The sequence below is a fragment of the Rattus rattus genome, chromosome 11 (genome assembly GCF_011064425.1).
Source record: "Rattus rattus isolate New Zealand chromosome 11, Rrattus_CSIRO_v1, whole genome shotgun sequence".
Lineage (NCBI taxonomy): Eukaryota > Metazoa > Chordata > Mammalia > Rodentia > Muridae > Rattus > Rattus rattus.
In genome coordinates, this window is record NC_046164.1 from 38,352,009 (window position 1) to 38,378,090 (window position 26,082).

At 37.6% G+C, this 26,082-nt stretch overlaps 1 protein-coding gene across 20 annotated transcripts in view; it reads right to left on the reverse strand.

The window, feature by feature from the left end:
* The window catches only part of Adgrl3 (adhesion G protein-coupled receptor L3), a 492,285-nt gene that overhangs the window by 278,202 nt on the left and 188,001 nt on the right, over nucleotides 1–26,082 (reverse strand). For all 20 annotated transcript variants that reach the window (XM_032916815.1, XM_032916807.1, XM_032916818.1 and 17 more), the window contains 2 exons: nucleotides 24,222–24,236; nucleotides 21,110–21,910 (listed from right to left, as the gene is read on the reverse strand). In XM_032916815.1, the coding sequence (XP_032772706.1) occupies nucleotides 21,110–21,910; nucleotides 24,222–24,236 (816 nt within the window). The remainder of the gene's footprint in view (nucleotides 1–21,109; nucleotides 21,911–24,221; nucleotides 24,237–26,082) is intronic.

The following is a 26,082-nucleotide window of genomic DNA, read 5'->3' on the forward strand; positions in this document are numbered from 1 at the left end:
TTCTCAACAGGTCATGCTCTGGAAGATGGGTTTGCAGAATCAAACCTGTTCTAAGGGGATAATTATAGCCAAGTGCTCCCTGATTTAATCGATTGATGGATTAAAACTAAAGCAGGAAAGTGAATTGGAGAGAGAGGTTTCCATGTGATATCATCTACCTTGATCCTTAGTACTTCCTTCTCATGTATTTGATAATTACCTGATTATCTGGTAACTCAAGAGAATAAATTCTAGTTCTGTTTTATGTATCCCACTATCAGCATGGTTCTTTTCATTTTCAATTTTAGCTTATTTTAAGTAAGAACACAAATGTATTGATTTAGCATAAGAAAAGGGGTCTATTCTTCTTTTCCTAACTGGGCTACCTTGTCTGATCTCAGTAGGAGAGGATATGTCTAGTCCTGAAGAAATTTGATGTTCTAGGTGCAGTGATACACAGGGGATTGGGTGGGGGTGCCGTGCAAGGAGAAATTGGGAGGAGGGGGGCTGCAATCAGGATGAAAATTGAAAAAAATAAGTAAATTGATGAAAAAAAGATCTGTAATAATGCAAGTAAATACACAGACAACAACAATAGGAGCTATATAACATCCAAAGGTAAACCCAGGACTTTTGCTTTTTATTGACGGTATCACTTAAATCAGGGAGAATTCATTTTCAGCAATGGTGCAGTAAAAGTAACCGAATTTTTTGAAACTAAGCATTTAAATATCAACTATATGAAGCACTGGACTACCAAGAAAAGTTAAACTTAACTTGGGTTGTTTAAAAAGTAGGGTATAAAAGTTAGAACAGCATCTCTATGAAAGGAATTAAAAGCCATAAATGTTTTAGTGATTAAAAGTGCTCACTTAGGTAGAAAGCTCACCTCTTTAGCATGACTCATATGTAAGGGATTCAAATAGGAAGACTTTTATTCTATTTTTAATAACAGGTGCTGAGAAAAGGGCATGGTTCACTTATGTCTTGTACTTTGTATTTTACATTCTGGTTCTATTATGTAACACTTTGTCAGTGACTTCTAGAACCTTCAGACTAGAGTTACATAATGTTTGATCTACCATATGAACGTGTCTTGGGGAAAGTAAAATATAATTAAAAATTAATTACATTTTGCTAGAAATGAAGAAATTCCATTCCTTTGAGAAATTTTTGAAAGTTGACCATTAGACATTTTTCTTATGAGGTGCTGATTAAATAAAGTTTAAGTGTGCTAATTAAAAGAAAGTTTTGTGTGCTTTTAGGCATACTTAGAACATTTCAAACAAGAGTTAGTACCTTCAAATTTTTGTAGGAAGGGAAGCTTAAATAAACATAATTCTCGTATGCAATTGTAATATGCTTTATGAAATATTCACAAGTTATAATGAAACCTGAGACCTGTGTTTAGGCAGGGCTACTCTCCTCTGCATAGATGGTGACAAACTGGTCTGCTTTGAAGCGTTTCTCCCAGCAAGTTTCTTTATTATGGCTTTCATGCGTTCATCAAGACCAACTTACACATGTGCAAGTGCAGTTGTACCGCTTTGTAGAAGAGTGGAACCACATAAGTCAATGCATAAATAATTATCATCCTACGAATAAGTGTCATTTAAATCATACTGTTCACTTATCAAACAGTCAAATGCGGAACCAGTGTGAAGATGTTCTGACGAGGACTGCTTTAACCCACATATGTGAGAGACAAATCATCATTTCTAAAATAAGTTCTATGTTGGCTTGATTAAAATATTTCCTACTGTATATTATTTTAAGCTTCATTTAATTAAAAACCTGGGTACATAAATGAGTGTGGGAATGTGGTTGTAAGTGGCCCAGAGGCCAGAAGAAGACATAAGGTCCTCTTGGGCTGATGTCACAGGTAGTTGTAAGCAGCATAGGGTAGGTTCTTAAACGGTAGTAGGATCCTCTAGAGCACTGATTCTCAACCTTCCTAATGTCTCATCCCCTTAATACAGTTCCTCATGTTGTGGTGACCCCTAACTATAAAACTATTCTTGTTACTCCTTTATAACCATAATTTTTCAATGATAATGAATTGTAATGTAAGTACCTGTCTTTTTGTTGGTCTTAGGCAATCCTTGTGAAAGGGACTTTCAACTCCCAACTCCCACTATGGATTAGAACCACTATGGGATTAGAACCACTGTTCTGGACAAGCAGTACATAGTATTAAGTAAGCTCTGACTCATTTCTCCAACTTTTATTTTATTTTTAAACTAAATTACTTTTAGATGTGAAATCCTATCCATTATAGTGTTATCTGTTGCATTAGAAAATAACCAGTGGGAAACTAAATTCCAGTACCCAATTTTTCTCAATACATGGGATAACCAATTGACCTGTTTAGCTATTATTCATATTTTCTTCAAGATATATCATGGGAGTTAAGCCAAAAGTTTGGTGCAATGTTCAATTGCTGTTACATTGTGTGAGTGGTGCTATACAGTGGTAGGGTAGCTTGTGCAGGTTTCATAATAATCGATCATTTTTTCTTTGGTCTCCAATGTGAAGAAGCCAATAAGATCTGTTTTATGGTAGCACTAGTAAACAATTTTAATGTAGATATTTGTCAGGGTATTTGGATAGAAAAATTATTGTAAATGGGAAGACATAAGTTTATGGACTATTGGAGGTTCAATTTGTAGCTCTTTTGAGCCCTCTTCTCTTAGACCAATACCTAAGTACTCTCTGGAAACTGAGTCTGTCTATCTATCTATCTATCTATCTATCTATCTATCTATCTATCTATCTATCTATCTATCTATCAATCTATCATCTATTTGTAGGCAGGGTCTCATGCAATTTAGCTGGCATTAAGGTTGACCTTGAATTCTGTAATGGTTTCAATGAGAATGGTTCACCAAGGCTCATCGTTTTGAACATCTAGTTCCTTGGTGTAATGTTTTGAGTAGGATTAGGAAGTGAGCTTTCTTGGACTCTCTCTCTCTCTCTCCCTGTTCTCTGCTCCCTATCATAATGAATGTCTAGTGATAATTGTGTTATTCGAGCCACCATGCTCTCATTATGATGACAGGGGATGAACCTTCAGACACTGTAAGCCAAGGCCCAGTTAAATGTTTTCTTTCATAAGAGTTGCCTTGGCCATGATATCTCTTCACAGCAAAATAACAGTGACTAAGACCAACTCCTTTTGGCTCTGTTTCAAGAATGCTCACACAAGAGTAAGCCATTTTTCTTCCAGGATATCTGATGACATTTAGATAGCATTATGCAATCATCTGATTTAATTCATTTTTATAATAACTTCAATTGAGATATTTGTCACTCACAAATGTGTTATTCAAAAATGTAATCACTTGGAGGATATAAGAGGAACTGTTCTATTTTTTTCTGCTTCTAATAGCCTCCCAAGGCCAACTTAGTAGACAAAATTAAGAAATATGGAGCAACTTACTTTAATTAATACATTTTGTTACAGATGTTTATTTTTTATGCACAGGTGAATGCCATTGGCTATATTCTGTTTTTAATTGTAATACTGAAGAATCTTTTCAGCAATTAGTATAAGATTTCAGGGGATTTTACTGTGATTGTGAAGGGAGACATTTTGAATATAAAATAGTTTTTTTTCAAGAAATTAATGATTATTTCTCAGATGCTTAGTTTACAATCATATTGAAAAGATACTCTAGTTATTTTCAGATGAATTTCATTCTGTGTTCTAGAAAGCTAAGAGGCTCGAAACCCAGATTGAGCTCTTAACTATACACTATATTTTAACAAACGTGTATGCCCTGGCTATGTTTATATCAATGACACAAGCTGTAATCATCTCAGAGGAGGGAACTTCAATGGAGAAATTGTCTGAATAAGATAGGTTCTAGGGAAGCCTGTAGGGGATTAATTAGTGATTTATCTGGAAGGCTCAGCCCATTGTGGATGGTGCCACCCCTGGACTGGTGGTCCTATTACTAGAAAGCAGACTGAGCAAGGATGAGGGGCAGGCCAGCAAACAGCACTCTTCCCTGACATCTGCATCAGTTTCTGTGTCCATGTTCCTGCACGGCTTGACCTCCTGTCTTGAGTTCCTTCAATGATAGATTACGATGAAGAAATGTAAGCCAAGTAATCCTCTTCTTCCCTAAGGTCCTTTTGTCATAATATTTTATTACAGCAAAAGTAACCACAACTGAAATTGTGCTGAATCGTGCTCTTAGCTAGAGCAGCTAAGGTAAGGGAGTCTTTCTGAGAGCCTGAGAACTCTTTTATCCTGACACCACATGGTTTTGTACTATCCATTTTGTCCTCTGTCTGATGGGATCTTACTTTTGGTTTTATTTAATTAAACAGTGTTATCTATTATAGCCACGTACAATGTCTGGCCTCCCTTGACACAATGAGTGACTGAAGGGCTGACTAGGAGAACACTTAAAAGTAAAAGAAATATTTATTAAACAATAAAAACTGACTGCCTACCAATCACACTCAAGCCTTAGACATTTTAATAAAAGGATATTGGCATTTGACAATAGCCATAGATACTGAACAGTTTTGTACTAGCCTGACTGAAGATAGACTGTATTAGTATTGTCACAAAGTGAACATTCTGCCTTAAAATTTTATGTATTATCCAGGAAAGATCAAAAATTTTTCAGCTTTATGCCTTCTAAGTTATAAAAAGGATACCTCTGTTGTTCTATCATGTAGTACTACACTAATAATATCACGGAACTACTGTAAAAAGATGTGTTGACCTTCTTGCTTTTCTGGATTACTTTTGGGTAGCTTAAAATAAATACAGTCTTAGCATACCAGGAAAAAGCAATTGCCTTTTAAGAAAACAATTTTAAAAGATGCATGATGCCTTCCAAATTTTATTAACTTTTTTATTTTCTGAAAACACTACATTGATTTAATATTTCCAACAAAGTTTTCAACAAGACCATTAATTTAATCGAGAGCTATGTGCATCAAAAAGTCATTGCAGCATGGCTAGAAGCTCTGAGGAATGTGACGATACTGTCAATGGCACTGCCTTGTGATCTTGTATTTGGTTAAAGAAAGGAAAGGAGACTTGTAGCAGCAACAATTCTCTGAATTTACGAAGATCATTTTTGATACATGAGGTCAGAGAACAGGGATTCTAGGACCTTCAGACACTACTCCATGTCAGCTTCAGAAGATATCTAAGTATTCAAAAACTATTTTCATGATAATTTTCATATCATTTTAGGCAGTAACAATACTTTCATATTTTTCCCCAGAAAGCACAAACAACCATTTTAGATGAAAATTATCGAGTAGCAGAGTTGTTGAATTACTTGCAAATTTTACGTCATTTTCAAAATGACCAAGGTTTGGGAGGTAGGGAAGTACAGTACAATTAAACAACACTGAAAAAAAAATGTAAACTGCAGTCTACCAAAGGGGAAGATTTTTCTTTATATCTTGTTTCTAGCCACATCTTCAGGTTCCACTGAAAGCATGAAGGCTGTATGCTTTCTCGTCCAGAGAGCTCTCGTGACCCAGTGACAGACTGTTGCCTTCCTCAGTTTCCCTACAATCTGCCTGTCTCTCAACAGCCATTTATCCTCGTCTTTTTATGTTTAACTCTTACTTGGGGGTTACACACCTGTTGTGCAAAGTACTTTACACATAGTAACTTATTTTCCCTAATAAGCCTGAGATACTACTACACTGTTAGAGTTTCACATGAGATTATCATGTTTTGTAGTGGGTAGCAGATCTCTTTAGGAGCCCAGAAAATCTTCTGACCTTTCATCAGTTGCCTAAGAGTTCCTACAATACCCACCACCCAAGCATCTTCTTGCCTGGCTCTCAAACACAGGCTTTGCAAAAGATGTTGCCAGGGTTTCTTTTTTCATTTTTAAAGATTTATTTATTTATTTATTTATTTATTTATTTATTTATTTATTTATTTATAATATAAGAGTACACTGTAGCTATCTTCAGACGCACCAGAAGAGGGCATCAGATCCCATTACAGATGGTTGTGAGCCACCATGTGGTTGCTGGGAATTGAACTCAGGATCTCTGGAAGAGCAGTCAGTGCCACTAAACCATCTCTCTATCCCATCCAGGGATTTTTTTTTAATCCAAAGTAAGGAGCAGCTTGAAGGCATGAGGAAAAAAAGAGAAGAAACTCTTCACCTGTGTTACCTATTATTGTTGCATGGTTGCTCATTAATATGATTGAAAACTGTATTTGTCTTTCCCAACCCAGACTGGATGATGCTGATCAGAACTGTGCCTGGGATCCCTTAAACACTGAAAGCTACCCAGATAGATGATAACAGGGTTCTGCTTGTTAAATCTCAGCACGCAACACTAAGATAGACCAAAGTGAGTCATGATGTCATACATCAATTTTTAATGGAAATGAAGTAAAAGGCTTCCCATGCTGAACTATACACTAACAACAATAATAAAAACACACATTCACAATAGATTATATTTTTCTATTTAAAATGATTGGTATGTAGAAGTCTAAATCCATTCAATTCCAGATATAGTCACCCAGTATGGTTGGTTATGCCTGTTCAGTAATCGCTCATCTACCAATGTGGTTTGCTATGTCACTGTCATCTCTACCATTAGTGATGAACATACTGTGGGGGAGTAAACCAAGAACAAGAGACAACTTTCTAGTCTAAATCCCATGAATCAATTTGCTGATTAATTATTGTGAGGTGATTCAAGTCCCTTTAAATATGCTGCACACTGTTGAGCCAAGTTATATAATTGGCATTTTTTTCATTAAAACTATCAAATATTGAAAAACTCATAGAGCTTAATACACTTTAACTTAGTCAACATTCCCTTATCTCATGAGTATCAGATGAGATTTCGCTAAATATCTGTTTTAGTTAAGAGTAAATCCATGTCAAACACAACTTTTATGGGATTTGTTTTCTTGGCCACGACTTGATTTTTAACTGCGTTGCCTTTATAACTAAGTAACTATTTTTATATCTATTGAGCACGAGCTCATACTTTATCTATCAAAGCACCCAGGTAAGTGTTTTGCACAGAATACACACTTACTCAGTGTTGAAAAAATGAAATCAAATATTTTGAGTAGGGTCATAACTCATCTAGGCAGAACATTTATGGAGAGACTTAATATATAATTGAGAACTGCCACTTTTCAAAACGTCTACTGCCTGTCTCATTTTTCTTGGCTTTCATAACTTTTGGCAAATTCTACTCAGATTATCGTCCTATTTGTGACATTCATAAACAAATAAGCATATTTTTCTTATTAGAAAACACCTGCTTTAAGTCTACGGGAATCCAGCAAATACTTATTCATTTTGCATGCTTGCCTCCACACAGAGCCACAGCTAATGATGATATTACAAAATACTACAGCAACATTACCTTCAACAATTATAATAAAACTGCCAGTACATCAGAGACTACACTGAGTCGCTCATGTGAAGTGCAAGTTTAACCTCTGGGGGGCCCTTGGGCTGACTGGATGTCACATTTAAACACTTACAGGGTTTGCACATTTACTGTATTGATTACTACATGATAGTTGAATGCTTGGACCACTGAAGTAAATTTCTGGTAACACCCAGTCTAGTTAGCAGAACCTGGGGGCACTTTCCTTATCAGAAGCCACAGTTCTTAAGTGGGCTTATGACACAACAAACTCCTGTATAATTAGAGGAGAAATCAGCAGTCACTATGGGATTCTTTCCAATTATGGATTTCCTAGTGCTTGAATTAAGACTTCTTTGGAACACTCAGACTGCTTCTATCAATATGTCTGAGTTAGCCCCCAGAATTCCAGTATTCCTGGTGAGCTGCCTGTCTCATTTACTGGCAGAATTGTCATTTTCTATCATACCAAATTTATTATTAAAAATGATTGGCTCATTGTTGCTAAAAGAAATGTCCATTTTCTACCTTGGCGTATTTTTAGTCAACAGAAGGAAAATTACCAGAGAAACAGCAATTAGCATTTTCAGTATGTTAAAGAATATGTATTTGTCTGCATTAGCCTTTTGAAAGCAGAATACTGAAGGATTCTCAAATGATATTTTTAAATAATCTGACCAATTTCCCCTTGGCCCAAGGCATATTATGCTTATCTACAGATGACTGCCATTAATATTTTTAGCATTACTTATTAAGACTCATGTCTTCAAGTCCTGTTCAATATTGCTAATTAACTTCTTCATTACCATAAGCATGCTATGAAACCATACTACTGTCACAACATCTTTTAAGCGGATGATCAAAATCGTGCAATATAAACACAAAATGGCGGCTCATTGTTATACAGCTCCACACACAAAGGCCAGTGCTACAGCTACAACCAGTGAATAGTATCCTTACTCATCGATACAAAAAGCAAGGGAGTCTAATACAGCTGCCGACAGCAGAATAAGAGGGAGCTCCTGTATCTAGGATGCAGGCTACACTGCATCTCTTCCTACAGTAACTATAGATGCCCACCAAAAGATAGCATAAAAACAAACGGAGTCCAAAGAAGAGGCTAAACTAGAGAGAAGAGACCTGTCCATTAAGTATAACATTTTGTCCAGTGTTGGGGTACACTTATCATTCTAGCACTCAAGAGGATAAGGCAGAAGAATCATGATGAGTTCTAGGCCAGCCTCATCTGGGCTACAGTACTTACACTGCCTAGAATGAATTAATGAATGTAAAATTTTTCCATTATATGCAATACTTTGATACTCTCACAGTTAAATTATATATATGTATAATTTATATATATAATATAATATATAAGTGTATTATAATATATAAATTAATATATGTGTTACACACACACACACACACACACACACACACATGCCTGCATACACAATCTTAAAAACTATCTAGGGTATTAGAGTTCCATAAACATAACAGTGTTTAATTCAATTGGGCGAACTCACCAGGTGCTTGTTTTCAAGGAGGAAAATGAGAAAACTAAGGTTAAGCCAGAGTTTATGTATTAGCCTGATTGGGGTGGCAGGTTCTCTGGATCTGTGCATCCTTTGAGACCTCCTCTGGCAAAGCGTCATTCACGCTGGTTCTGAGAAGGCAGAATAAATTAACACAGCCAGAAAGAGTGGTGGGTGTGCCTCAAGGCAGCACCACAATGTCTCAGAACAGCTCCTCACCCAGCCATGCTAAGGGAAATCGGTGAAAATGGCTGGAAGAAAGCACCCATCATGTGTAACATATTAACATGCTAGCACACCTGCAAAGATTACCTGCCTCGATGAAAAATTCAAATTGGACTGTATTCCATTTTTCAGGATGAAATATGCCTTTGCCTTAAAATATGGAGATGGGAGGATTTACCTGTGGTAAGGATGGAACCCCACTGCTTACATTACAGAATTCCTTCCACTACAGTAACAGCTCTAATTTGTCTTTCTGTCCACCCTTAACAATACCCCTCCAACATGGGAAGAGAGCAAGATCATTTGCAGAGCTCTGCGTGATGGCCTAGGCCCAGTGCTCTTCTCACCGTGCCAATTTCTCCCATCTATTCAAGGTGAAGATAAATGGCACCCTGCTTTGCCAGGACAAGCTCACAAAGGGACATGTCTACCCTGGATCAGGCTGCTGTTCTTCTCTGACAACCACCCAGACTGTAATTCCGTGAGGACACAAAGCAGGACCATTTAATGAAACAAAGTGATGTAGTTCCTTGTCAGAACAGCCTGAGCCCACAGAGGCGGCAGGATACACATGGCTCCATGGCGTCCTAATGCACTCACACAATTACTCACACTAATCCAGAAGCTTTACTTGACTGTTATGCATCTAGACTGGTGCTTCTTTGTCTAACACAGAATCTTACAGTTCTTGGGACTCGCTTCAAGCACTGGGTTCATGCCTTAGGTCTCTGATAAGATGGAGTGCACGAAAGAGGTAGAAATGACCATTTTAACATGCTCCGTGAGCGACATATATATCCTCCTTGCAGTGAGTCATAAGATGGAAAGTTTGCCAAACACCTACACAAAGATAATCTTCAAAAATACAGGGGGTAATATGGTATTCTCATATTCTGTTTCTTTATCAATCTACTGGGATCGTGTCTTATATACTAATACTAAATTTCTCAGCTGCTTGTTGAGAATAATTCTGGGATCTACTCTCACTGTTTCTGATTCAATCTGTGGTACAATGTGACAATTTAAAATTGGTACCACATAATAACTTGAGCTCCATTTGACCACAGGCCTGACTTGTACTCTATATGCACATACATCTTTTAACATTTATGTTATACTTTTCTTTTTTTAAAATTTGGTATATTTTTATTTACATTTCAAATGTTATTCCCTTTCCCAGTTTCCCATCCAAAAGCCTATCCCATCCCCCTCTCCCTTCTTCTATAAGGGCGTTCCCCTTCCCCAACCGCCCCTCTTCCCACGTCCCCGCCCTGAGATTCCCCTACACTGGGGGAGGGGGTGTCCAGCCTCTGCAGGACCAAGGGCTTCTCCTCTAATTGGTGTTCAACAAGGGCATCCTCTCCTACATATGGAGCTGGAGCCATTTGGTTAGTGGTTTAGTCCCTGAGAGCTCTGATTGGTTGGTATTGTTGTTCTTATGGGGTACAAAAACTTTTGAATGATAGTTCTATTTAGCCAACACATTTAAGACAGTTGCTAAAAGGAAAGTGTTTACTTCCCAGATGATCGGGTAAAACTGCAATCCAAAACTCTAATAGTTCTCTACAAAAGGTTTTTGATATGAATACTATATGACTATGGTTGCCAGCACTGGTTCTGTCACCAAGAACACTGAATTGTCCTCAGTGAACATACTCCTTCCTATGGAGGAAGAGTAGGACCATACAAGAGCCTATGACTCCAACAATACCCTAGACTAGTGATTTTTAATTGATTTACTATTAAAGCTAAAAGTACAAGGTTTAATTTCACATTGATTAGAATGGTTGGTTTTCCTTTCATTCAAATTCAATGAAGATATATTGATGCTTCTGATTTTCTTTCTATTTTTTCCCTTTTCTGTTTCTGCCCTCACAACCATCTGATAAAATCAAATGAAAGCCACTGTGGTATGAGGTTACGACTGGACCATGTACGGGAATGGAGCAACAGAAGTACTTCTTAGTTTTCTGGTATGATGGGAAAGTCACTGCATTGCATACTTTCTGTGGGAGCAAACTCAAGAACATGCTAAGGGCTGCTTAATGACTCTCTAATCAAGAGATGGAAACAGACCCCAGCATGCCCAGGACTTTTCAAACTAAATAGTAACTCTTAGTCATGGTTTTATATTTTGGCTTTCGTTACTAGTGGTCAATTGTTCACAAAAATAGTAAATGGAAAATTCCAAAAATATTTCCTGGGTTGTATTCCACACCGTTCTTGTTCCTGGGATGAAAAGCATCCTACATTCACCTACAAAGCCACACTGTACCCCTCTGCATGCTCCCACATGCCTTGAGCCTAATTTACTAGATCATCATTTGTGGCACCCCAGTATTGTCGCCAAGAGTCGAACAATACCCTTAAACCATACCCCAGACTTTGTTGTGGCATATATTTTATTTTATTATTATTTTTAATTTCTTGCTGCATCTAATTCATAAACTAAATATCATGACTGCTGTGAAGGCACAAGGAAGACAAAGTTCATGATATTTGATGAATTCTGCTTCTACAGGGGCTGTTTGAATGCAGTCGTTATGGATGAAGGGCACGCTACACAGTTATTTTATTCTTAGCTCAAGTAAAAAAATATCAAAAATTAGGAATCAGTCTTGTTTAGCTTTAGGCATTCTATTCCCTGCTGAGGCTCCTTTTTTTCCATAAAAACAAAACAAGACAAAACAAAACAACAAAAAGCACAGATGTATATTCTTTTATCTTATTAACATATCTTTGGTGATGAAGTCCCCAGCAGAAAAAAAAAATAGTTGACATTATCCTGCGTAATAACTATAGTTAAGTTGTTCTCAGAAATGGTTTCCATACTTAATATTCCAATTATAAATGTACAAGCATCCCTTGCGCTGTCTTGTATCATATTATTAATCTCTGGAGGTTAGGTCAATCAACCTTGGGATGTAATATTTTAACAATGAAATATGTATGGTAGCTCATTACTCCTTCTTAGGGAAATAACCCTCATTCATATAATGTCCATTTGTTGATCAAAGGGACAGCATGCTTATTTCCTTCACATTTCTCTCTTCCTTTTTATCTCTCTTCTTCATCCTAAGTTTATCATTTTGCCAAGGCTGCTCCAAGATAATGAGCACAAGAGTCTCGTTAGCACTGCACGTGAATTCAGAAGATGCATGGAACCAGCTAAGTAGATTTAAATGTAGTAACGACCTAGTCCTCAAATCTCTAAAGTCCTTAAAATTGCTCTGAATCTCTGAAAATTTTCCCACTAATCCTTCTAATCCTCCAGTAATTAAATCTGCATCTACAAGTATTTCCAAGAAGTTACCACACTACTGTACCACATCGCACCAACCACAGATCGGATTCTCAGTTAGGCTGTATGCCACGGGTAATTTCTTGAGATGTAAATATGAAAGCATCACATTTTTATGAATCCAAGTTTGGCTCGTTTGAATTCACATCTACATTTATAAACTGAGTTTCTTGGGACTGGTAACTCTCTAGGGATGTTTTTTAAGGAATGAGGTATGCGAAATCTAGCACAGTTGGGGTGGTGGGTGTTCTAGCACACTAGACAAGTTTGCTGGTTTTCACTCTGCGTTAAGTTTGGCATATTCTTGCAAAGATTTCCTCAACCCCACTCACGTTGACTTAGGCCCTTGCATGTATATGCACTGTCCAGCCTCCTTTCTCCTTGCATCTTAACATGACTTCTGCATTCTCCTAAACATGGGGACAACATGACAAAGCCGAACTCACCAGAGTGAGGAAGAGTATAAATAGAGCTAACCGATTTCTTACATTTACATGTGGATAGGAAGTTCTCTCTAAGATTACTATTATTATATTTTTAAAGACTTTTTTTTTAATGTAAGTAGAATGTTGCATTCTTTAGACTCGCCAGAGGAGGGCATTGGATTCCATTACAGATGGTTGTGAGTCACAATGTGGTTGCTGGGAATTGAACTCAGGACTTCTGGAAAAGCAGTCAACATTCTTAACTTCTGAGCCATCTCTCCAGCCCCCCCAACATTATTTTTAAAAGCTTGAGTTTTACAGCTAAAATAATTGAACACAGTATACTGTACAGAAAAAAGTACAAGGGAATTTTGATTTGTATCTTCAGTGCTAGTCAGAGATTCACAGTATTTGTGAATCTATGTACCATTGCATAGAGAACATCTAGAGATAACCAGTTCTTCCAAAGCAAATTTAAAGAAATAGTCTCCATTGATTTTCAGAGGGCTCTTATAACAGGTTCTAGTCTATGCAAACAGATAGTATTACATAGATTTTAATCTATTTATCATTTATGTATCTTGAGTGATATTATTTATGAAAACCATTGGAGACTTTAGATTTCTAGTGGAATAGATTTCTTCTGAGAAAGAAGTAGATTTGTATTTAAAACGCATGCTTGTGAGCTGTTATCTGAGGTACCTGTCCACTACTTCAAAGGTTTAAAACCAGATATAAACCCATGCCATCAGACTGGGCAATTTCAGCACCTAATATGCACTGCAGCTGAGTCTCCTTTCTCTGTGCTAGTACGGCCATAAGGGTAAGAGTCTAAGGGAAGCATCCTGGCAACCTTTATATTCAGTAATAACGTTCTTGCTACTGTTGCCAAACATTACAGGAGGGCTCCTAAGGAGCTGCAGAATTATTTCAGTTCCACCTGTCTGCCCTCTGCTGGACAGGCTAATGAGCAATGCAACAGCCTCTGAAGGGACAGCTGGAGAGCGTGAGAATCCTCATTCACAAGGAAGTCATCGTCACATGCCCCTGAATGTTAAGTGTAGAAATAATTTTGATTATCTTCTGATAGGTATTCATTTATTGGAGACGTCTCTTTGTAGGAAAAAAAGAAATCCTGTATCTGTGACCCCTTTTTCTATCACTGGCATATCTACATGGAAGGTCACTCAGGTGTCAGGTTCATAAGAAACACTGGGCTCGCTGTACAAAAGGAGGTCCGGTTTGGCTTTGTATGGGTTTGTAATTTTTATATTCAGAAGCTGAAGAGCAGATGATGTCATTCTGGAAAGTTTAACCCTTGGTGATGAGAGAAAAATACAGGAGAGGTAAAACTTGGAGAGAATTCAGTGGACTTGGAGTGGGGAAATTTTGTTAAGTTCTCCCTGTGCCTCCTGGAAACGCAGCATCAGCAACTGTCAATCAGTAGCAGCTGTCACCACAGGCAATGGAGAAGCATGGAAGGAATGGGAGGGAGCTCTCCCACACAGGGAAGCAGCTGATGAACAAAAACTCCAGCTGGGACCAAGATCAGCAACAAGTGGTGGAAGGTCCTTTCTTTTTGCAAATTTCACTCAGCTACAACAGTGGAGGGGAACCGAACTTTTGAAATAGCATGGGAATCTCAAATGGAGCTGAGAAGTGACTGTATCCTGCCATCCTAGGAGGAGCCTGACTTAAGATCTCAGTCCTTTCCCACTCTCTTTCCTGTCTCCGGTGCACCACCTGTAAGCTAGCCATTCAACAAGCATATTCCACTCCCTAACAAACATGTGGTGTTTCAAAATGTTCAGGATTCTCTGCCCAGCACTCACATTACTCAGCTGTCAAGGTAAAGGGCTCGGATATATGACGTGAAAATTACATTTTAATGAGGTGTCATGTGTGTTTAAAGTTCTTATTCATCACTGCATAGCCAGAGTTTTTGCAGGAGACAGGAATGCACTAATTAGCATATTATAAGGACAGAAGGTTCACCTAATCTGCATTGTTCAACTGTTGTGCACAGGCTGTGTGCTGTTCCTTTAAATCCTCCTCTCTTTGAGTAGGTAAAAGAGCTGCTCATTTGCATAATCTACAAGACTTTCTGAGAAAAGACAAATTGTAATTGGGAAGGAGGAGGAGGAGAAGGAGGAGGAGGAGGAGAAGAAGAAGAGGAAGAGAAAGAGGAAGAGGAAGAGGAAGAGGAAGAAGAGAAGAAGAAGAAGAAGAAGAAGAAGAAGAAGAAGAAGAAGAAGAAGAAGAAGAAGAAGAAGAAGAAGAAGAAGAAGAAGAAGAAGAAGAAGAAGAAGAAGGCGCATCAGGCCTGTAGTATCCATCCACAGTACATATTGTCCCATGCTTCTGTCACTCAGACTCCACAAGTAGATTTGTGTTTCATAATCATATTAAGTTTAGGAAAATTTGAAGGCAGGATTCTCTGCCTATTTGTATAATGAACTTGACTTTTGTAAATTTGACAAGGGATGCCTACATTTTTATATGAATAGCTTAGGAGGAAGCTGTGAGAGGCAAAGCAAATATCTTACCCTCATTCCATTTCATTAATAAATATATTGATTTAGCAGAAAATGGATTGAGAGGAAAAAATAGCTGAGAAAAAGGAGAGAGGAGAAGAAAAGAGAGGAGGAGGAGGAGGAGGAGGAGGAGAGAGAGAGAGAGAGAGAGAGACAGACAGACAGACAGACAGACAGAGAGAGAGAGAGAGAGACAGAGAGAGAGAGAGAGAACAGTGACCAAAGTCAGCAACCCAAGACCCAACTGGTTGGCAAATGACAAATCTGTCAGGACAACTCATACAGTTCAGAAATAAGATTCCCATATGAGCATCACTTAATTCATCTCTGAAATAATCATGTGTTCCTAGAAGACAGTTAATGTACAAGGTAGAACTATAGAGATGTAAGTAGTGATGGACATATACTACACATTGGTTTGATCTGATAGGATGTTCATTAAAAATACATTGTGAAGAAAATTCTAGATTGAATAGTTACAGATCTGCTTCGCTGGGTAGATGTAAGAGTGAGAGATCTGCCTCTCTGCCCACCCAAACATTCACACCTACTTTAAACTCTACAGTGGCTGCTTAGAAGTGTTTATTTTACAGGTTACCAACAGTGAGTCTCTTGTTTTCACACAAAATGCATTTTTTCAGCAGAGGACCACCACCATCCTGGTGTAAACATAAGACAGTTTTCACTTTCCTTAACTTGAAGGAATCCTTGCAACTTGTCAACTACTGGAAATTTGTTCACAAGAAAAAGATTCTTTGAACAGCTGCCCACCTTCTGTATTATAAGACCACTGCCTTTAATTTCTTTTAATTGCTTGTGCAGGAATATGTATTAGGTGCTGGTGTTGCTGTGCTTTAGCACATCTCTTTAACACATGCTAAACTTCTTTTAAAATTATTTACATATTTAAAAGGTATGGGTGTTTTGTCGGCATGTATGTCTATATCACATGAATGTCTGGCACCCACGGAAGCTAGAAAAGTTCTTGGATCCCTTTGAACTGGAGTTATAGATACTTTGTGGCCAGGTGGATGCTGGGAATCAAACCTAGGTCCTCAGGAAGAGCAGCCAGTGCCCTTAACTGCTGAACACCTCTCCAGACTGTAAACTTCCGACAAGACAACATAGGATGAAGAAGAGGAGATGGGACTGGGGAGTATGACAAGATTTCAGAAACGCGCCAAGCAATAAATGTTCCAGGCAAACACTGAGAGGACCACTCAGGGAGTATGTGAACAACATTATCATTCTGTCTGTCCCCTGGAAAGGTAAGTCTAGAAAATTTCATTTCATTCATGCGTGCATTTCTGAAACCATTCTGCAAAGCATTGTGGGGCACCTACTGTTTATCAGGCAGTCAAGAAAGGCTGTAAATAAAAATGACTAAACAATATCAACAGGCTTATCTCACTGTGAATCCAAGGCTTATTAGCATCCCTCCAAAAAAAGATGTATTTGGGGATTCTTCACACCGAGTTCCTTAATGTGAAGCATATCACATGATTAATATTTTTAAAAGAATTCGTTTTCAGATATAATTGAATGCCGAACACGAATGCTAAACAGCGGCATCAATGTGACTTTCTATTTATTTTCACAGTAATTTCATGCTGAAAAACCGCATGAAGAGTGACAGTTTTGTATTTGATAGATGCCTAATAAACGATGAGAGGTTAACGTTCTGAAACTAATGTTTTCTGAGAAAAAAAAAGAAAGAAAGAAACCAAATATTAAACTTCTAAGCTTTTCTAAGAAGAATAAGCCTTAAATTTCTCCCTAAGACAAACTTCACTTACAGTCTAAAATAAACACTTGAATTAAAATTTTGTATGATTTAACTTAAAGTTAATTTCTTCACACACATGTTGTTGAAAACAATGTTTAACCAAAGTTTCCTTAAAAGAAAGCAAACATAGGCATCTGTGAGGCAACCAAACTGGGGGCAGGGGGGAGATCCTCACATGCTGGGAATTAAACTCTTGGGAATTAATTCACTGCCAGGAGATGAGAAAGTGATTAGAACGAAATGGATCCTAAACCACTTCTTAGACTAGCTCAGAGGAGCCAAGGTGGACTCTCTATTACTCCTAAAAGTGTTTCATAAAAGAAAAGCAATGGAAAAGTAATTTCATGGTGGAAGAACAGTACAAGTTTTAGAGTTCAAATATGTGCTATGCAAATTTACTGCAGCAAAACTATAACCGGTGTTTGACCTAAAGAAAGCTTAACACTAAGAAAGGCATATTTTCAGAGATTTTTATTACTGTTATTGTTAGCATCCCAGACCTCAAGAAAGATCTTTGAAAAAGTAGCATTAGCTACAAATATTGACATCTCTCAATGTAAAATATGGATAATAACTTGCATTTAGCAAATAGCTTAAGCTTACTAATGGATCTAATAAGTGTATTGTCTAATTAAAGTTTAACAACATTCTACAATAGGCATGATTTTTTCCTATTCCGATGTAGTCAAAGTCAAGGCTGAAATTATACATATTCAGCTAAGTAGTCAGTGTAGAGTTCAAGCCCAGAACCTTAGACTCTCATACTCAGGCAGATGCTGCTTATGGGTAACCATATTAATAACATATGAATATATATTAAGATATATACCATATATATCTCATATATAACATATATCTATATGTATATATATATACATAAACACACACACACACATATATATATATATATGAACTATAATTGTATACTTGCCTTTTATCTTCCAAAAGTAAGTTTTGTGAGATGCAAAATACTTACATACATGGGAAATAAAAACAAAAGTAACCCTTTACATGAGAATCTGAGGATCTTATTTTTTTTCCCTCTATTAGAACACAGCTTAAATGAGAGAAAACGCATCAGCTGTAAAACAGCAAACAGGAACTACACTGCCAGTCTACATTTTCCTCTTCCTCCCCCCTCCTTCTCTTCTTTCCTAAATTTTTGGATGTAAAATGTTCCTTTTTAATTGAGATTTCTGTATACTGACGTAAGAAGACCCAGAATAAAATGGCAGTCAGCATTCGCTACAGGCAGCTGCTTTGAAAAAAACGCTAGTGTAATTTACTCTGGAAAACACCCAAGTAAAGCTGTTTTTGTGGAAGATGATGAACAGCATTTATTAATGCTAATTGAAATTCTCATATCCACACATACCATGCATAAAATTTACTTCCACAGTTTTTCTTTCCACCTCGAAATTGCAGCAGGTCCAATGCCAAAGTACTAGCTTTATAATTTGAGCGTCCATGCATGCAAATTGATACTCTTTTGGTGATTATGTTAACAAATTCAATACAGGTGAAATACCACTGTTTGCAAAAGGGGCAAAGTTTTCTAAGTGTCTTCATTCAAAACAATGAAAAGTGAGTCTCTTTTAAAAAAATTCAGTTAAAATAAAAATTTTAATTTCTTAATATTTTTCACTGCAATAACAGAATATTAATGGCTGTGTGTAGGACTGCAAGATATCCATACTTTAAGTCCCACAAAAAACAAATTTAAATGCAATATACAAATGCTTCCGGGTGCAGACTAGGCTACTTTTGACAAGTACCTACATGCGTGGGATGAAGGGACAATTTTCATTTTCAAGGATAATTTTTAAAGTCTGGATGAAGAATTGTGTTAGTTTGTTAAATTCAAAGTAGCAATCCTAGTGAATTTTAGACTTACTCCAGATAAAAATAAGATCTTTTAGCTTAGCCAGTTATTGGTGGTGCACATGTTTAGTTAGTGGTGCAGATAGGAGGCAGAGGCAGGCAGATATCCGTGTTCAAGACCAGCCTGGTATAGGTCTACACAGAATCGATAGAACTTGAGATGTGTGTATTCTTGATCTACAGCATGGTAAACTACAGGTGTTTCATTTTGGTTTTGTTTTTTGTTTTGTTTTAACTAGAAGTTACTTCAGGCCTCCGTGGATCAAGGAAAAAAAAAGGCTACCTATTAGGCATAAACAGTATTAGCACAGTAAAAAGAGTACAGATTTTCATTTAAGAAGATTAGAGCCATGAGATAGGGACTTCACACCAGTCTCTAAAGGACTGCGTGTGACTGGGTTCTCACTGGAGACAGACGCCAAAGTGTGAGAGCCTTACCAGTGCACGCTGCAGCTGGTAGTGCTGTCTGGAAAGTTAGTCTTTGAAGAGATGCTAGAACCTGTTACTGTGTAATTGGCCTCCTCTTTTGTAGAAAAAGCTAATTCAACATATCAGCATTACTAATTCTGGAAAGACATGACATCACACAAGCTGAACTTCCTAAAGATTAGAGAAAATGGAACCAAATTCGTCATTTTCTTTGAGGAAGAGGTAGAAAGCCATTATTCACTTGTCTATCCAACAAAAGCCTATTGAACCCTATTTCTATGTACACAATATATTACATTAATGCCTAAAAAGAAATAATGACCAGACAGAAGCATAATAAACGGCTATGCGAGGCATGCTTATTGGGCATAATGAATGGAGTTCTGCGTGAATATGTGTGTCTAATGGGGCAAATTGGAGAGTAGTAGAATGCTACGCTTACAAGAATAAGGCACATAATTCAGAAAATTAGAAACAGTAACAGCTAAACTTTTCCTTTCTTTTATCAAGACAGGGTTCATCTGTGTAGTCTTAGCTGTCCTGGAACTTGCTCTTAGACCAGGGTGGCCTCGAACTCAAGGAGATCCACTGTGGAGTTCCGGGATTAAAGTTACTACCAGCTGGGAACAATAAATACTTTATTTTTTATTTATTACATTACTACCAACATTCAGACACATATCTATGTTTTCCAGTACACTTCAACTTGGACAACATTATTATGCCACATTACAAAATCACAGTTACAGATTTTTTGTTTTTTTAAATTTACTTTAGAGATAAGATCTCATGCCATGGCCTAGTCTTGACTACAGCTCAACATTACTCAGCCTGGCCTTGAACTCTTGGCAATCATCTCGTCTCAGCCTGCAAGAGCTGAGTTTACAGGTATAAGCCACCATGCCCATCAAAATAATGGTAAAAACAAAAAGCATTGCAGATTTTTTAAAGTTATCTTTATATAATATTAAAAGTCAATAGTGTGTTCCGGAAGGTGGACGAATTCAAGAGATTGAAATTAAAGATTATTACAGCTTAATCATGACAGTGTTTTCAATTCTCTTCATTGATTCAAAGGTTTGAATTATTGTATTTATGAGTTATTAAGTAGGTTTGCTGAGACACATGTACTTTTGAATCATCCCTGAGGGTTGGTCTTACGTATCATGCTTTGTGGAATAGAGTTGTTGTCCAGCTACAGTAGCATTCTGTGGAGCTAACCTTTTGATATGTTCCAAATTGGGGGAAAAAAAAACACTCTCAGGAACATTCCACCACTAATGTGAAAGGACAGATGCAATCTTAGCAGAAGTTGTACATAGTTCACTACACAAAGAGATAACTCCTCGATAAGTGCAAATATAGGTCACAGAAGCAGAACGAGTTAAGAGACAAACCGTGCAAAGGACAGAGTCCCTTCTCATAGGTCCACACTCTTAAGAGAGGAAATGATTGCTATCAACCTTTCTAGGATGAAAAGAAAATGAATATTCCTCTTTAGATTCCCAAACCAGAGAAGTGAATAGGGAATTGAATAAAATATTAAAAGTCATACGTACTACTGAGGGTTAAAGAAAAAGCTGTAGCTTTTTGTCAGGAAGTTACCAAAATATCAAACTTACCTGATCTGCTATCCAGAGGCCCGAAGTCCAAGGAGTACTTGACAACATGGTAGTTGTTCCACACGTACAGCAGATTGTCCCTGGGATTGTAGTCCACGGCTGCGATGTACTGGTATGAGTTGGGAAAGGGTACATCCACCAGGCTATCCTTGCTCTGGTCAGTATTGTAAATGTAGTCAATCTTATTACCGGTGGCCTCGTTGTCGTCATCCTCATATACAGACTTGACCACATACAGAATCCCACAAATCATAAATGCATTGGAAGCTGACCTTTTATCATACGCAGTGTCCCATGTCCCCTCAATCCGTAGGGTGTAAGGGTTCAACTGGCTAATGACAATTTTGCCATTGTTCTGTTCTGTTGCATAGATTACCCATAATCCGTTTTCATCCACTGCCAAGTCTATGTCGGACTTGCCACCCCATCGGTATGGGGAGGTATCATGGTAGTTAGCATTTGCTATGATTGCCTCTCCACTCTTTATCCTAGTCCTCAAATCAAACTTTACTATGTTCCTTGTACGCTCTTTGTTGAAGAACAGGGCACCGTCATATACTACAAATCCAGTACCATCCACTCTGTGAGGGAGCTTGTATGTAGTGGTCGGCCTTCCAGCAATGAAGTCATCTTTGGATGAATACTCTGTCAGGGTATCGGTTCTGTAGGGAGTCCAGGGCATATAGTAAATCTTGTCAGAAGCCTGTAGAGGGTCTTTGCACCATGCCCCAGATTGGTGGTCAGATTCAAACAAGTGTTCGCTCTGGTACACTCCTTTGAGCAGTCCGGGACAAAGAAAAACTGTCAGGAGGGAAACAATTATAATAATAAATATATTAACTGAACCATTTTCATCTGTCCTTATTTCCAGCAAACAGAATGCAATTCTAACAAGTGGTACCTACCACCGATAATTTTGTGGCTTTAGCTCTTTTTGCTATACAAAGCATCCTTCCACATTAATTTTGGATTTTTTTCTTTTCTTTTTTTTTTTTCCTCCAAGCAATTTGATGTCACTTGCTGGAAACAGTTAGCCCTTTTAGAAGCAGCTGTGCTTTTCTGATTCTTTTTTTTTTTTTTTTTACCTTTGCAAACACCTACTTTGATGCACGCTATAGCATATGCCTATGAGTTCTATAGAGATAGAACAAAATACCAAGCTCGCACACGATGCTTTCGCTAGTTCACTGAAGAACCAACCGTATCTCATTTGAGAATGGCAATCCGTTGTTTCCACTCTGATGCAATTGGCTGTCCAGTAGTTATTTCTCATTAAGAGACAGGTAGCCCCCACATCATTATTATTTTAATAAAGGAAAAGATCTGCAACACAGGCCACTGAATCTTGTAGCAAAATAATAATAATTATAATAAAAAAAAAGCATCTGAAAGCTGCTGCAACGCACACAGAGCATGCAACCCATTCAATTAAAGATGAGTGATGGATGGATACTGGAAGGGAAAAGAGAAAGGGAGAGAAAGAAAGGAAAGGAGGAAGGAGAAAGGAAGAAAAGATGAAAGGTTACAGAAAAGAACCCAGGATCTAGATTTTAATCAGTTAAAAAAAAAGTCCTGTTAAGTACAGTATTATTGGAACTTAAAAACATGTACCTTTTACTGTTACATGAGAAAAGCATTGAAAACAAAATTACTTGCTATATTTTGCTGCTCATACTTCAGAAGGAAAATGGGCAGGAATCGTATGATTCTTTTCTCTCTTTCTTTCTTTCTTTCTTTCTTTCTTTCTTTCTTTCTTTTTTTTTTTTTTTTTACTTTTCCTTTTGCCGTTTAGTATGATTCACTGGAGAACACTGTTAAGTATGGTGGTAAGAACACTTGGAAGGTTCATCTGGAATGAAGGGGGCTACAAAGCAACGTTTCCCAAAGGGTGGTCCTTGGAGCCGTCGTGCCACAGCTGAACGCTGCTCACGAAGGGGAAAAAAAAAAAAACAAAAAACAGGACTTATAGCCACATCCAATCATGACACGGGACAGTAAATAAAAGCGTGGCAGGGATTATACTAGCTTAAGCACATTGATGAATCTCTAAATCAGAAGTGAGGTGAGTGAACTCCTCGCAAAATTTGATCCTGGGCGCCTTTCCACGGAGCCACGTTGGATGACTTTGTTCTGTCGTACCTGCTCTGGGAAGCGTTGCTTGCATTTATTTTTGCAAGGCAAACACACTGAAAAATAACCATGCAGTCTGCTGTTAGGTTTGAGCTTATTAGACTTTTCCTGGGTGAAAAAAAAAGTTAGGAAATCACAAAGGGTTGGATGTTGACCTGTTTTTTAAAGAACAAAGGATTGTCCTTTTGGTGTTAGTGGTTAGCTCCTTAGTAGAACCTAGAAACACAGACCCCCTGAGAAATAGTCTAGGAGGAACCTCGGCTATGTGTTAAGGATGCCCAAAATGAAAGGATATTCCTGGGATGCTCACAGTTTTAATTTTAAAGAAATGAAACGTTTTTTGTGGGAAAAGTTGACCCTTGAAATCTGCAAAAAATTTGGGACCATTATAAATTTGTGATCAATAATAATTGTTGATGGCTGTAAAACTTGGGAGTTTTAATATGAAAAACTTTATTGTAAACATATTACTCTTTGACTCAAAATTATATACAACCTTTATAAGTAATTCTGGCCCCTTGGTCACTAACAGCAGACGAGTTTGCATGTGTTCAAAGCGGTGTGGCCCCAGCCACTAAGGTCATTTGGGGTAATTAAGAGGAATATCGTCTCCCCTTTCTCCAGGAGTTAAGAGTTAATGTAGACGGAGAAACAGCAGAACTAAGGGAAATTAACAGAGACTGAGGAACAAATCTAAAGCGTTCATTATTAATCGTGCCCACTGGATGCCTAATTACTAGTTTCAAATAAAGAGGGATAAAATACAGTGTTGATGATTTCATAATGTCAATAATCCATGTCAGGATAAAAGAAGCAAACCAGTACTGGTCAGTGAGACAGGTTAAAGTCAAGTTGAGCAGCAGAAGTAGTCAATAAATTTGCATAAAATAAGAATTAATAACAAAATTATTTAACTAAAGGTTAAACTGTTAAATAACTTAGCCTATAAATAGTATATAATTTATGAAAGGTATTTAATTACCTTTTTGTTCCACTTCTATTGGAGAGAGAGAAGTAAAGAGAGAAAGGAGAAAAGAGAATAGATTAATGGTACGGTATTGGCCAAGCACTTTTTATTCACCTTTTCCAAACTGAAAGTAAATAATTTATTGCAGTCATGCTTGCTTAATAGAATGCTGTCATGTTTTTTTTAAAAAAAAACATTTCACCAAAACAAATACTTTCAAAATAAACATAAGATTTAGAGTCTAGCGTAAACATAGAAAATTATTGTAAAACTTAATATGGGGAAAGCAATAACCATAGTAAGAACGCCAGTAGGTACATTTGAAAGAAAGATCAGCAAGTTTACACACGGGGCCTTCCGCTCAGTTTGGTTAGTTTCATTTATGAATATTGTAGTGTGTACCACTGCTCTAGGGAATAGCTCTGCTGGTTGTGTAGCGCACAGAGGTGACCTGTTTAGAAGAGGTTCCTCTGAAGCTCATTTCCAGAGCCATGGACGTTGCGTGGCCCATGAGCCATGAATGAAATACAACTCAAGAAGCTCCAAGTCACCGGAGGTGGATTCTACCCTGAGAAAATGGAGGCACTTGGAGTCGGTACTGGGCAAGCTTCCCCTCCACCCTCAACACTTGACATTAAGATGGAAAATTCCTGCCTCCTAAAAATCTCCAATCAGAACAGTAATTAATGTAAGTAATGAAATTCTTAACTAAGTCAACAAATACTTGGAACAGGAGCTTCCCTAAGAGGCTGTGTGTATGTATGTCTGATTTTAAAGGTTCTGATAGAAAATGGGAAAATGCAACATAGCCATGAAATATTAACTGGCACCTTTGTTACTTTATAAACAGATGTAATTTGCCTTCATCTTAATGGGCAAAAGGGGCCAACCTGAGAAAAGCAAAGATTTGGAGGAGGAGTGGGTTCATAATCAAACATGAAAAAAAACACAAATTCCAAAGGTCAAACCAAGGCAATTTTAGTAGAAGGGGTGATGATCTTCATCACATGCAAGTACATTGGAAACCACTGATATTTCAAAATCAAACAGTTACTGCATTTGGGTGATTATCTTTGACTGCACTTTATGTGCTTTGACATAAATTCCTAAGGATTTGTTTCCTTTAAAAGAAAACTCGTACAGTTCTTTGAAAGTCGAGTATTATCCATTAGAAGAAAAACCAGTGTGCATATATCCATATGCACATATACTTGATGTATGTATATATTTATACGAAGGTTTCACCCTAGTCATTGCATATATGATTTTCAACACTATTTCTACAATTCCTTCAGGACCCTCATTACAGGATTGTGACTACCAGGCTGTAGGTCAATATAAGCCCTCAGAAAGCGTTATCTAGGAGACATTCAGCAGAGGATAAAGGGTGGTAGTGCCAGAGCCTGCCAACTCTCAGGTGAGCTCATTCTGCTGTGATGGAAATAGGGCCTGAGCTGGAAGAATCTTCTCCCTTAGTGACAACATGGGATGTGACAGCAAGAAAAACAAGACAAATGCAGGCCACACTATCTGTTTCTGGATCATTCAAATTTGCTGAGGCCCAAATTTCAGGAGAAGGCAGAAAGCAAAAAGCTAGCAGGCGGGACACCTAGATTCCTGCTGCCACCTCTTGGGGCTGTATGTCAAGTAAGTTTGTATTTTTGGTTCCCGGGCAAATACATTTGCTAGCTCAGTTTGGACATACTAGGTTTGCCGCAGATCACCAGTCCTCTACTGCAGCTAATTACAGTAAGCGTTGAAATCACACACCCTTTAATTCTGCTTTTACAAACAGGGAGCTTTACTTGAAAGACCCATTTCAAATTTAGTCTAAAACTAAGAGTATATTCAATCTGCCAATGAAGGGAAGTGCAAC